Genomic DNA, 14,485 nt, shown 5'->3' on the forward strand with positions numbered 1-14,485 from the left:
GAGATATGACAACAGAGATGCTAATAAAGAAGTTTGACAGGAGAGGGATGCTGCCATTGATTGGCTGGATGGCCAGCACACCACCAGTTATAACAGGCATAATAAACCAATAAACCAGACAGCTTTGAGTATTGGTGGCATTAACAGCAATCAAAATGTTGCAAAGAACACCGCCCTTTATAAGCAATTAACTTAAAGTGCAGAAAACAAAAGATAGGATAACGAAATAGATAATATGGTAATAGGCTCCAGGAGTGTGTAATTGCTGGTTCTTTTCTCTGCCCCCGAGTTGTTTCCTGTCCTGCTGTGGCCGTGCAGTGCCAGACGCTTTTCTAGGTCAGTGGTGAATGTGAGTTGAAGCCGAACACACAAGTTCAGCTCACCCACACCCCAACGCTGCAGAGCCCTCACCAGGGAGCCCCTGGGAAGGGCACACAGAGAAGAGCCCTCTGGGCTGAGCACACTACACAAAAATCACCAAAAAGTCTCAGCACTGAGCAGTAACCTCACGGGATCACACAGACTGTAAGGCAGCTTTCTGCCTGAGCTGGTATTTTGCAGACAGAAGCCACTGCCTTCCCTGCTTCCAAACAGACTGCAAACCCAGCAGTAAACAGTAAAAAAAATAAAAAAAAATCAATCAGTACTCACCCCTTTTCCTGTTTCAGCCCTTCTCTGCCATCCCATCAGCACAAGCACCTCAGCCAGGTCCTTTCCCCTCTGCTGATCCAAGTTCAGTGGTCATTCACCCTTTGCTCCACGTTGTATTTATCAGCAGCCCAGGAAGGCTCCCATCTCCTCCCTGCCAGCTGTGAAAAGGCAACTGGCCTCACTGAGCTCAGCCAGGAGAGCTGGTTATCTATGTGATTGTCAGACAAATTTCACTCCTCAAAGTTCCCACTGACTTTTTGGAAAGTTTTGAACAGAAAGGGTAGGTTAAAAGAAATCTTTTTTCAGAGGAATATCAGAGCTAATACATTAGAGCTAATTGTGCTTTTTTTTTCTTTCTAAAGCAACACAACTTTGAGGTTCAAATTTAGCATTTGAAGTAAGCCAGTGTTTACCTCAGCTCATGCAAGCAAATATGCTACTTACACAAAAGCAACGGCCTGCAAATCCTCTGCACAATGAGCAAAGTAAGCAATAACAAATAAGAACAAGAAAGTCCTTTAGGCAAGAAGAGAGGCTAATGAGCAGAGACAGCACACATACCGTGCTCACTCTGCTCTCACACCACTGGAGCTACATTAGCTCTGGTAACTTGTTCCTAATTTACATCAGCAAAGGAAAAAGGAGAATCAGCTGTCTTTTTTAATTGTTAAGATGCAACGTTACTGTAAACTGAACACACTTGCCAGTGTGGGGAGTTACCACACTGAGTTTCAGGTGTTGGCTCAGCCCTTGCACTTGGAGAGCAGGTAATTCCCAGTCTTGCCTGCTTTGTAAAGAGTCTCCCCTGCAGCTCCCTCCAGCAGAAACACCCCAATGGCACAGCCTGCTTCTGCCGTGGGGATGGGGGGGATAGTCCTACCTGTTCTCCACGTTTTGTGATAAGATCCATGACTTGCTGGCAGGGGCTTAGGCAGGGATCCTGCCACGCTCCAGCAGGAGCTGCCTCATCACTGAGCAGAGGTGCAGCTTTGGGCACAGAGAGCACTTGACACAGTGGCCTGGAGAGCAAAGGCCTGCAGTGTCTCTGTGCCAAGTCACATCATTTGATCTCACTGCTGGCCACTCAGCCAAGGCAGGCACTGGATGAATCAACCTGATTCCCCTGAGTAATCCTCTGCTGCAGGGATATCATACACCTGCCTGCCAAAACCTCTTGCTGTCCTGGTTTCCATCAGTTTCCTGACATTTTATTTCTAAACCAGCACTCATGCTTTAAAAAATTCCTCCCTTGTTTGTCATCTCCCACCTGCTGACCAAGTTAAAGGCAGCAGAGGTCTGATTATGTAATTATATTCTTACAGACAGCCATGAAAAGGCAGGCAGAGCCCCACAGCTTAGCAGCTTTTGAGGTGAAGCAGTTACGTGTGCTCAGCCCTTATGGCACAAGTGCAGAGTCTTATATTTAAAGGAGAAAGGGACCCCAAACCTCAGGAGCTGTTTGGATGAGGAGACATCAACAGATACCACCAAGTTACAAAGCCCCAGGACAGCAGGTTTTGTTGGCTTCCTGCTAGAAAACTGCTCTCTTTCTCCTGCTAACAACATATTTTCATGGCATTATGGTACCACTTGGTGTCAAACTATCAGCAAAGAGCAGGCCTTTTATCACAGGTTCTTTTGAAGCCAGGGTACTTCTTCACAATACCCATGATTGCCCCATGCTGGAGAGCAATTTCCTGGTTAGGGCAGGTCTTTTGACATGATCCACCTCTCCTCTAAACCCACCTCCTCCTCCTTCCCACCACATTGCTCCTTGAGCTGCTGCAGTTAATCCTGCACAGGCAGCACATCCTCAGCACCAGTGTGAGGAACCAGCCTGAAATCCTGCTGCAGTTAATCCTGCACAGGCAGCACATCCTCAGCACCAGTGTGAGGAACCAGCCTGAAATCCTGCCCACCGTTTGAAGGGACAGAGCAGCAGCTCCATCACCAAGCCCATCCAGGTACCCAGAGCAACAACTGCTCTCAAAGCAGGTTGTAAGCTCAGGAGCTGCACACTATCCCCACTAGCATGTGTAGTTTTTACTTACCACCACTTGCTGTGTTCCTCACTGGGGTTCAAATTCTAATCCCTTGGTTTCCCTGAGCAGAGAAGGGCCAGAGTCTCCTCTTGCACGGAATATTTTGCACCCAGGGACTATAGAGCTGCTTTTAAACAACTTCATGCTCTAGTGAAGCACTGAATGCTTTCTACCTCCCTGCATATCCCCTGTGTGCTGTTATCTTTCCTTCTGCTCCTGTATTTATTTTGCCCTCCTCACACCTTTTCTCAGCTTGGTGGTAGAGCCTAGAGAACAAGTGTTTCCTTTCTGCTTTTCTTTGCAATCCCAAATATTGTGCAGTCAGCTGCAGTGCTGGAAATATCAGTTTCTGCACCATTTTCCTCCACTGTTACCTCCCAAGCCCAAAATACATTTGTTAGTTTTTAAGTTGCAAGGATCAGAACCTCAGCACTTTTCCATTATATCAGGGCTGTTCTCAGAACTGTTTTCCTTTGCTCTTTAGGGGAAGTTATTTATCCTTTTTCTGTGCAGCCACTGTCTTCAGGCACCAGCAATTTGACAACTTAATATTCTTTTCCCTTTGTAGGGTGATCACAGTACAGGAACTGTTGTACATATTCCTGTCACCTCTATTCTAGTGTGGAAATGAACATCCCTGGCACGTACCAATCCCTGTATCAAACCCCAGCTGTTCCTAAGGAACAGATCTAAAGACCCCTCCACTCCTACCTGGTTCCTGTTGTTTAAAGTAACAAACTAAAGCCACGGATTTCAAGTCCCTGGAGTGAGACAGCATCCTGCCCCTTGAACTCACTCTTCAGGAGACAAAAGCTTTGCCAGAAAAATTAAAGCAAGAAGTGTGAAAAAGCCATCCCAAAATTTATTCTCAAAAATGTCAACAGAAATGCATCAGTAGATACTCAAAACTACAGAGTTCTCAAAAGTCATACATTCACAATGTAGAAACATGACAATTGGGATGCCTTTTGCATGGTCTATGTAACAATATCCATTTTACAGTGTAAACAGGTACTGGTATGTTCTTACTTACAAGTCCAGCAGGAAAGGCACAACTCGGCATACAGAGATCATAAGCAAGAATCAGGTGCAACAACATTACACAAACTTTTGGTAATCTGCATTTCTGGGGCCTTCCACAACAGAGACTGGACTTGAAGATTTCCTGCAGTCCACAGCGAGATGTCTTTCCATCCTTCAGTCCTTCCATTCCAAATGCTCACTTTCCAGTCTGGTTCAGATCCCATTACACATCCAGTTCCAGCAGGCGTCAGAGGAATTGTGAAAGGTCAGTCCAGTAACTCTTCAGGTGCTTCCACTAATACATCAGGTTTTGGTTTCAGATAGTGCATGGAAGCATCTGCTTGAATCTCAGTCATTACAGTGGTCATTAATAGAAAAATAGACACTACAACTACAAAAGGAAAAAAATGAGGTAGATAACTTAGAATCCAGATGACTATCCCAGCAACCTTCATACAATACACATGGATCATTAATTACCATTTTGGTAGAATGCAAATTCACAGACCACCAAGAAACTTAATGACCAGAGTAGGAATGCCATCCAAAAACCCACAAAACATTTAACCTAAGCATGAATACTTCATATTTAAATACAGGTTTACACAGACTGATCTCCTAAATTACCCAAATGAAAAACAAAATAAAAATAAAAATGTCTCTTGCTAAGGAAACCAGTTCCCATGCCCAATTGCAACAGTCACATGAGATTCCTTGCAGAGCTTTTAGACCTGACTTCCCAAGGCAAGTCTTCCCTTTCAAGAGGAAACAAAAAAAGTATATACATACCTACCCATGCTTGTTTGGGGCTCTTGGTATTGAAATAAAACATCTAGGAAAAACTGCACATCTTTGGAAGTAGGAATTTTGGCACTACATTTGAAGGACTGTCCTAGTAGTAGTATTAAATAAGCAGCAGTCAACAACACAGAGAATTAATTACTTAGGAGCAGTGACTAAAGAAAAACAGCAACTTTCTTTCCATAGAACTTCTGAGGCAAAAAAAAAAAAAAGTAATTAAAAAAATTTTTTTGTAGTTTTTTTTTAGCCATTATAGTAAAAAGTACATTCAGAAACCACACAGAGCCAAAAATCCAAACAGAAAAATTCTTCCTAGGAGGGTAGCAGACATTCTAGGATATTTACCCGCATTAATAGTTTTCATTTCTCATCAGTAAATAGAAGCTTTTCCATCAACAGTAGGTTGCTTCCACTCTATTCAAAACCCCCAAGTATCACTCTAAACAGAGGTAAATATTCTAACCTTTGGAATTTCAAGTTGTAGAAACTTCTGTAAGGCTGTACACATTAAAGTCACACGCAAGAACTACTTTGCAAGACCCGCATCTTTCCAAATAGAAGGAAATCCTAATCTTTATTATTTACTATTTGCAAAGCAATATCATGATTGTACTCTGGGCAACTCTTACAAAGACAACCATAAAATCATTTGCACGTCAATAGGAAAATAGGAGGCTGAAGTGGAATCTCTTAAAAATATATGTTTGTGTATATATATATTTGTTCTTTCTGTACGTCGACTTCACTAGAGTCTTTAACTAACAGCAATTTTGTTCTCCTCCATGAAGTGAGGGAACTGGTGTTTTGGCACATTGTCTGCAGCAGCACCACTGGCCTTCTCTGTTTCAGAACCAGTCCCAGACTGGGTCCCATCTATTTTGGAGACTGTAGCAGTGTTTATGGCCGAGCCACCCCCGATGGTGACCGGGAGGGTGGGCAAACCACCGCTCTGGATCACGGAGATCTCGTTGGTCTTCATGGCGATGCCATTGCTGAGCACTGCTGCATACTGATTCCACACCGTGGGGTCAATGCTCGCTGAGGGAGGCACTGGGAACACATCCTTTGGGAACATGTCAGATATCTTCTTGGGATCGTTCCCCAGCAGAGCCATGGGATTATCAATCGAAAGCCTTCTTCCCCGCCTGGCAGAGTTATTCCACATGTGAGTTCCCACATGGACCTTCCAGAGGGGGGCAAAAAGTGAAAAGAATCATTATCACTGCTGCTCTTTCATGGCATACCCAAGTTCTACTTTGTTTACAGGCAAGTTGCCCAAAAGAAGTCATATTTGCATTCAGGTAAGTGTTTAAGGTGGGTTGTTCTTGTCAACATTCCATTCCTGGCATGTGTAAGACAAGAGTCATTCCACTGCCTGACATTACCATGCATCTCTAGAGTTTACTGCTCAAGGGCTCATAGGACTGTGTTTTACATTTATTTTAAGTGGAGTTGGCAAAGATGCCGCTTTCTCCCCCAAAATAAAAGCCACGTTATCTGCTGTGAACAGACTATACTTAAAAAAATGCTGGTTAATGAAAAACAACCACCAAGCAATTTGGAAGAGAAACACTAAATAATGTGGAAGATTTCACCTTAGCTGAAATTTTCCATACCACATTCTGCTAGTGCTTCCAGCAAGGGACTGTTTGCAAACTGCAGAGTATTTTCTCTCCCCATAAGTATTTTATCTCCCATTTATACAAGAGGATTGAAGAACTTGAGTTTCTCACAGGAAGGGAGAAGCCTCGATGAGAGTGAGGGAGCTGCAAGTCCCTCACAGGGCAAATAGATTCCTCTGACAAGTAAGGACAGACTCACAGCACTTCTTCAGCAAGTGCTTAGACACAATCCCCAAGTACTTTGTGCTATCTCAGGATTATCCTGTTTTAATCTCTCCTCATCTCACAGTGTTTCAAGCAGTGCAGTGTAATGCATTTACTCTGCAGGCAGGATTTTGTAGCATTCAGTCTATGAAATGTTTATGTCTTGACACATCCAAATCCAAACAAAAAAGAAAAAAGCAATCTGCTTAGTAAGGGCTAAGCCTTCCCTTCCATCCCAAAAGGAAAGTCAGAAGTCAAGGACAGAAGTGAAGACCTGCAGGCAACCTCAGTACAGTGTTTAGTGAGAAACTGTGTGAAGAAACTCAGGAAGGAGAGACAACAGTCAAAGATAACTACATGAGGAAGTAAAAGAAGTGTTGCCCCCAAAGGCAGGTCAAATATTAGCAAGTCTTTCCATCTTTAGTATGGGTTTCACCAACAAAGGAGATCAACACCGTAGAGATGACCTACCTTCAGGTTTCCTTTTGTGGTGAAGGCTCTCCCACAGATGGTGCAGGCAAACGGCTTCTCCCCAGTGTGGGTCCGCTCGTGGATCTGCAGGGCGCTGGCAGAGGAGAAGTTCTTCCCACAGGTAGTGCAGATGTGCTGTTTGGCGGGACGGCAGAACTTGGGTCGTGGCACGAGGAGAGGGGCAACCCCAGGGGACAGAGCTGGTGGGCCAATGAAATGGCCAGTGCTAATGGGGCGATCGCTGGGCATCTCCATCTTTATCAGGGCTGGGGAGGCTCTCACAAAAGCAGCTGGAATACTACTTCGACCTGGAAAGAAAGCAAAGGTAATGTTTATCCCAACCTCATTCTGCTTCAAAGCTTAATTCTGGCTAAGGCTCCAGAGGCCGTGCCTGTGGAGCTGCATGAGCCTGAAAAGCACATCTGCAGAGCCCTCCAGAGACACACGACAGGGCTGCTACTGCACTTCCTGGGACACCCCAAAACAAATCAGTTCACCCCTGTTCTTTTTTGGTGAGCTTATGAGCTAGAAAGTCTTGCTTTCAGGTCAAATTTAGATAAACATTAACCTTAATGCTAAAGAGCCTGAAAAGCCCACATATGATTTCCAGAGTTTCCATGACACATTCTTGGGATAAGCAGTTTTCCCACAAAACACAAATGTGTATCTTTAAAGAGATATAAGGAAGTATTAGGTGAGCCCATGAAATACACTAAGTGCATGGTCTCTATTAATTTTAAGAACCTCTATGCTACCCCTTGCAGGAGATAACGGCACTTAAGTCTTTGAATTTTGAGTCTTAGTCAGGGAAACTTAACAGGGCATATGCCCTTATCCTAACAGAGAAAGAAGAGGGGAAAGCTGAGAAGGCTTTGTTTCCTGTTGGTCCTTTTTAGAGACTAATTTCCTCCAGTCCTACTGCCCCACCCCAAATTACCACCAGCATTTTGAATTACTCACCATATTCTCCATTTGCAAAGTGTAACCCGGGTTCTTCTTTAATGACCTTCCGACCAATATTGCCGTAAGTTAAATCCAAAGCACCAACAACCCCTTCCATTTCTGCAGGAGCATTCTCAGGACCCTCTGTTTTATTTCCCGTGCCTGAATCTTCCTGATTGTTGAAGGCGGGTGACTTTGACCTCACGCTCTCAGCTTGGCTGTTGGCTGGGGACAGAGCCTGGAGAGACGCGGACTCGGAGGCAGCAGGACTCCTGCCATTCTGATAATCTGGATCTCCTGCCACAGAAGACGAATCATTTGTCATGCCATCGCTTTCTGCTGAGCCATTGTCACTAGACTTCAAACTGCTTTGCCGCTGCAAATTCAAAGAGGTGACAATCTTCATCTGATTCTCCAGGGCAGTAACACCAGAGAAGGAGGCTGCCGCGGCTGGCGACTCTGATTGTGCATCATACGGAGTAGGAGGTTTTGAAGAACTCCTGGGGCCATCCTGAGAGTCCATGTCCTCTTCCATCTCTATGCTTTCCACAGTCTCATCTGGGCGACTGATGTCTCCGTTCTTCTCAGCCCCAGCAGGATCCACATCGGCGCTGTCGCAGGTGTTCTCTGGCATTGGCGTGTTGGGGATCTGTCCCCCCATGTGCATGCGGATATGCTGCTGCAGCACAACTGCATTTGTAAACTTCTTCTGGCAAATAGGACATGAATGTTGCATCTTCAAAGGAGTATTGGCCCGGTGGACGCCGTAGTGAGTTTTAAGGTTCCCTTTAGTGGAGAAAGCACGGCCACAGATCTTACACTTGAACGGCCTCTCCCCGGTGTGAGTACGATAATGCATTTTGAGTGAACTCTGGCAGCTCAGCACTCTGTGACAGATCAGGCACTCGTTGGGGTCAGCAGTAGATTTGTCAATATTTTCAACCAGTTGCTGAAGCTTCGACGTCTCTGAGCCCTGCTCGTTTGACCCACTTACATGGAAGATGCTCACACTGCAGGTGGCTTGTGGTGAGCTCAAGCTCTGCTCTGTTCCTGACTCATGGCCGACTGCCCCCGATGAGGAGGAGCCACCCTCACTTTCTGGAGATGGCCTTGACTGCAGATCACTTGAGAACGTACCAGGCAGAGACTCCTTAATGCCTGCTAGGCTGGAGATGGTCTGAGGTGCACCTGTGGCTGCAGAGGTAGGCAGGGTTGTCAGGAGAGGTTTGCTATCCACAATTAGGTTAGACTCATCCAGTGGCACAGACATCCCGTATGGGATTCCAGTGCTAGTGGGAACATTGTCCAGGTGCTCAGGAACCGGGTAAGGATTCATCTTTATGTGAGGGTATTTGTCTTTGTGACGCTGAAAATGCACTTTAAGGTTTCCTTTGGTTGTGAAGCGGTTCCCACAGATGTTACACTTGTAGGGCCTTTCTCCGGTGTGGGAGCGGAGGTGGATCTGCAGGGCACTGTCATTGCCAAAGACCTTCCCACAGAATTTACACTTGTGTTTGAAGAACGGCTCTTCTGCATTCGGTTTGCTTTCGGACACGCTAATGTTGGGAGGTTTCCCCTTCCCCTTCTTTGAGGAATCTATTACAGAAGAAACGGCCGAAAGCGGGTTCTGGAAGATGACGGAGTTGGAGGACTGAGGTAGCAAAGGATTCGGGAACTGAGAAATGGAGCCGGGGAGGCTTCGGCTTCCCTCTGGCTTCAGGGGGAAGGAGGAGGACAGCCCAGCAGCCAGCGAGCTGGCGGCTGCAATGCCAGTGTTAGAATGAGGTAGTTTTCCTTGCTTCAAGGATTCCAGTGATAGGCTCTGGCTTCCAGCTTTCTGTCCAATTAAAGCCACAGCAGCCGACAGCTGCTGAGACATGTGAGCGCCCAGAGCTTTTAGTGGATCAGTAGCAGCTGCTATAGAAGGATGCAGGGCATGGGGAGCCATCATGGCAATCTGAATGCGGATCTGCTCCGTCAGCTGAATCTGCTGGAGTTGCTGCTGCTGCAAACACACGAGCTGCTCCAGGATCATGGGGATAGCATTGAAACTGGCTGCTGAGGAAGAGATGGCATCGGAGGTCCGCTGGTTCACAGCCACTTTAGTGCCACGTATCGTCTGCAAAGTCACATTAGTGTTTGGTACTTTGGATTTTGGTAGATAGCTTAGCCCAGGAGCCGCAGGCGTGACAGGGGGTTCTATTTTAAGGTACATTCCTCCAACTGATTCAGCATCCATTTTTCCTTCTCTCTTTTCCATAGAACCAGTGCAGCCCTTTGCCTGAATGTCCTTGCGTGTCCTGCTATCCATTCGGTCACTTGGGAAGTTCCCTAGAGAAGCTTCAGAGAAGCTCTCAGGGGGTACTGTTCCCTCACTGTCATTCATGATTAGAACAGGTGGATTTTTAGTGCAATTTTTCTTATGCTCAAGGAATTCAGAGAGAACAAAGAATTCTGCACAGCATTTCTCACAGATTTTAGTTTCCTCCACGCGGCACCTTTTGGAACTCATTTCGCCATCTCTATCACCTGGGACGTCTTGTGGACTCCCTTAAAATAAAAGAAAGTCACATTATTAATTGCTAGGTTTAGGCTGAGTATTCACTGTTCTTAAGATCACCGACTTCACCTGAATTTCAAGCTAAAAGATACAAAACACTGGAATCAAGTTTGCAAATGAATCGAGTCCTGCTCTTTATTTTGATGCCAAACCCTCTGCAGTCAAAAAGAAATCTGCATCTCAGCTGTGTTTTCAATAAAAACAATAATCTAAAAAGACTCTCACAAGGCTCAATGAAAAGGGTTTATCCAAAATCCCTTTATACAGGTAAAAAGAGGCAGTGCAGCAAGGCAGCATCTGCAAAACAGCTTAGAAGCCTGTTTGGTGTTGGTACTTCAGGTTCTAAATCTTTGTTAACCACCTCTCAAAAATTCATACAAGATTGTTAACACGGGAACTTCAGAACAATACTTAATTGTACAATACTAATTGTACGATTAAACGACTTTCACTCCACCATAAGGACAGTACTATTTACAACCGAAAAGGGCTGACAAAAGGCCAATATTAGCTTTTAAAACCTTCAAAAAAAACCCCACCTCTAAAAAGACATAGTAGTAAAGAAGACATGATTAACTGACAGAACCCCCCACACAGGTATGAGCCTACTCTGATGCTGGTGATTATTAGAACAAATAATCCAAGTAACAAGTCTTGCTTGCAAAACACAACAAGGCTGTTTCAGACCCTGTTTCGCTGCATCTGCAACTCACCTACTTTTGGGAAGGGGCAGGAAAAGCCAAGCTGGGCTCCATGTCCGCTCCTGCCCTTCCACCACCAGCACCCCCCAGAACGGACTGAACAGAGTTTGCACGTGGACAAAAAAAGAAAATCATTCGGGGAAACATCAGAACTGGAATAGAGGTTAACAGAACTCTAAAGCAAAACAGGATGTTTTTGCTCAGTCTCGCCATCCTTCAAACAACAAACTCAACACCCAGCTCAAGGCAGGCCAATACTCAGGGCAAGGGGGGCAGGAGTGCTCAGGAGGGAAAGGTTTACAGCTGAAGGGGAAGCGGGAAGGGCTCCAGCTGTATTCCAGCCCCCATCAGCTGAAACCTCCTGGAATTCCTATCAGTTCGTCTAATTTCGATGGGTGCCAAGGGCGCAGTAACTAAGTAACTTCACCTCCAACAGGCCCAGCAGGGCACACCCCAGACCTGCACACGCTGAGAACTTGAGCTGAGATCTGTCCTGCTCAAGCCTCCTGGCTCCAGCACTTCTCTGATCCCACATTACCGGCCCACGCCATTTCACAAGGTGAACCCCCGACTCTGCAAGCACAGGAGCTTTTTGCGGCTTTCCTTTTAGAGGTGTAACCGAACCACACATCTGATACATGTGTATATCCTGTACATGGCAGGGTGGAGGGGAAGGATGTCCAAGCACATCAATTTGCTGTTTGAGGGGGGTGTAAAAGCTCTCTAAGGGAGGATATGGCAAACCTTGACACTTCTTAGCTGAACAACAGCATTGCATGTCTATTCAACACATCAAACTTCAATGGTTTAATGCTGTGTGGCAGAAAGTGCACGCTGAAGTTTATTTTTAAAAATAAACATTTGATCAATTACAAAACATCACAAGCATCAGAGGCCTGTTCTGCTATGATCTCTAGAGCAATAAATCCAAATCTGTAAAAAAAATCACATACACTTCTAGTCCTTGAACAGAGAGGAAAAGGGTTCTCAGAACTGGTATGATCAAAAATGTTTGGATGCCTCCTATCTAAACAGGGAGATTTAAATGCTTTTTTCTTCCCTCTCCTTCAGCCCAAGCTTCTGTAAGTGAAAGAAACAAGTAAGAGCATGTATCTCCTATCCCATCATTAAATTGATGCCTCTAACTGAGTTGATTTAACTCTATGCAAAAACATAGAGAGAAATCTAGTCTGCAGACAAGTACAAGTAGTACATAATTCAGAACTTGGACAAGAGAGTCAACCAAGAACAGATTATTTTAAGCTATAACGGGAAAGAAAGTACCTGTGTCAAAAAAAAAGACAACAAATCTCCAGAACTACTCTGTACACTGCCTTTAGAGGTCTTCACTGCCTTTAGAGGTCTTCACTGCTTTCCTGTTTCCATCCATTACACAGGTGTTTCATAGAATATACTAAAACATGAAAATCTCTTTTCCAAATCCCTTTGTTAGTAGTCCCATCTTCCAGGCCGAACTATACAGTTTACACGTTACAAAATAACCTCAAGGTTTTCCTTTTTCCATTGGAGCAGAATATGTCTGTACCAAAGACTCTTGCCCACCCCCAAGGAGATATTCCAGGATAATGTCTAGACAAGTCCTCAAACTTTAACTTCTTCAAAGCATCTGATCATTTATCTCCCTTCCCTTGATAGTGCTTTCTTATTTTTCTACTTTTCCACTGATAAGACCACACTAAATTCAATGCCACTTTTCCAACCTCCAGCACAGCCCGTGCTCCTCATTTTCCTAATTCTGAGGAGCTCTGGTAACTTTTCTGGTCCCAAGCAGCAGTTGCCACCTAAGAGAAAGAAAACTCCAGTACACTGAAGGTATTTGTGATGGGCAGCAGCAGGCAGGTTGGGAGCCTTGCCCCTGCCAGCTCTTGCTGCCACTGTCACATATTTTCATTTCCAGTTCCCCTGACAGTAAGGCACTAGTTTAGGACTCCAAATAAATTCAATTCAGAGCTTGAAATGACTTGCTGAATGACAAATAGGCAAGTTACGCCTTATTTTCCTTTCTACCTTAGAGAAAGTGGATATAATATCTTCCCCCATCTCATAAAGAATTTTAGATAAATTCAGAAGCAGGACTCTGGGTAAATGTGTAGTAGCTGGAATAACTAAGGAGCAATTTACTGTTTCTTTAAAAACACCAACAGCTTCTGTAAAACTCATCTTGATTTCTAGGTACATCCTCTCCCCGGCACCAAGGGCTGCAATCAGAGCACCTCAGCTCCCCAAAACCTCAGCAGTTATCACTAACATGAATTAACGGTCTGAAATCAGGGGGGTTCCATGCCAAGAAAGCAGCTCTGCCCACATACTGTACAAGGATTTACCGAGGAGAGCCCTGCCACAACAATTGCTTGTGCACTTCACTTAACCCTCTCCAAAGGCTTCCCAGGGATAGGACTTCTACTGTGTTTTTTTTATCTCCCCACTCCCGAATTTCAGGAATGTTATCTCTCAGCATCTAGTTATCCAATAAGTTAGAAGAATGCAGTAAACCCAGCAGGGGGGTTAGATTGAATCACTGACAAATGGATGGAAAAAATCCACTATTGTGTAGGACAAGGCGGTCATCGACAGGGAAGGCTGATAAAATCCACACAGCTCGAATAATTTATTTTTTTTTTAAGGGAACCAGCAAAAGAGTGAACTAAGTCTGGTTTGATGTGATTTCAAGAAGGGTGCTGCTGGTCTGCCACTCAACCGAGCCATTAGTGACTTGTTTTTTCCAACTGTAGTTCACGTGAATTGGGATGAAACCGAGCTCAAGTTTTCCCACCCCCTTTTTTTTCCAGGAGTTTTAATACCTTTGGTGAGCTTACTTTCCCTACAGACTACAACCCATGCACTACTTTTGCTTTAACGTTAACAAAACCACGTACGTCTCCGCTTAAAATTAACTCGTGAAAAATTGATTATCGACCCTCCACTCCAGTCCTAGACATGAAATTCTCTGCCATCAGCTCCCTGTTGCTCTCTCAGGCATCGTGCTTCCCTGATGCTTTTTTCCTGTTCCCCGCTGAAAATCTGGGATTTCAAAAGAACTGCAAACTGCCCAAAAATTCACTCTCTTTTTCTTTCACTATCAAACAACATTTAACGCATTTTATTTACTGTAACTATTGACAAAATCACCTCCTTGAGTAAGTAAAACATACGACTGCCTACTTACGGAAATATGCCAAAGGCCTTGATGTTTTCTACACTGAATTCATCAGCTGCATTTTTCTAGCCAAGAACGAACCAGAAACGCGTTACACCTACAATCAGGATTTCAAGACTTTAATTGTTTTATTATCTACCTACTGATTCACCCTTTTGGTGACCCACCTATTCAAGCGACATATTCGGCAGAACACAGAACGAACCATCACGAATAAAACACTTCTGAGAAGCAAAACAAGCGTTAAAACACGCGGGGAAAGTGAAGCTCCGAGGCGGCGGCTCCCGAGG

General features: G+C 44.8%; 1 protein-coding gene across 1 annotated transcript in view; it reads right to left on the bottom strand.

Moving 5' to 3' along the window:
* Positions 1-3,533: 3,533 nt before the first annotated feature.
* The window catches only part of SALL4 (spalt like transcription factor 4), a 14,453-nt gene continuing 3,501 nt past the window's right edge, over positions 3,534-14,485 (bottom strand). The window contains exons 2-4 of the mRNA XM_008921729.3: positions 7,775-10,306; positions 6,815-7,122; positions 3,534-5,700 (exon numbers count right to left, since the gene is read on the bottom strand). Coding sequence (XP_008919977.3) covers positions 5,272-5,700; positions 6,815-7,122; positions 7,775-10,306 — 3,269 coding nt within the window. The 3' untranslated portion in view covers positions 3,534-5,271. The remainder of the gene's footprint in view (positions 5,701-6,814; positions 7,123-7,774; positions 10,307-14,485) is intronic.

Source organism: Manacus vitellinus, unplaced genomic scaffold (assembly GCF_001715985.3).
Source record: "Manacus vitellinus isolate BGI_N305 unplaced genomic scaffold, ASM171598v3 scaffold_26_pilon, whole genome shotgun sequence".
Lineage (NCBI taxonomy): Eukaryota > Metazoa > Chordata > Aves > Passeriformes > Pipridae > Manacus > Manacus vitellinus.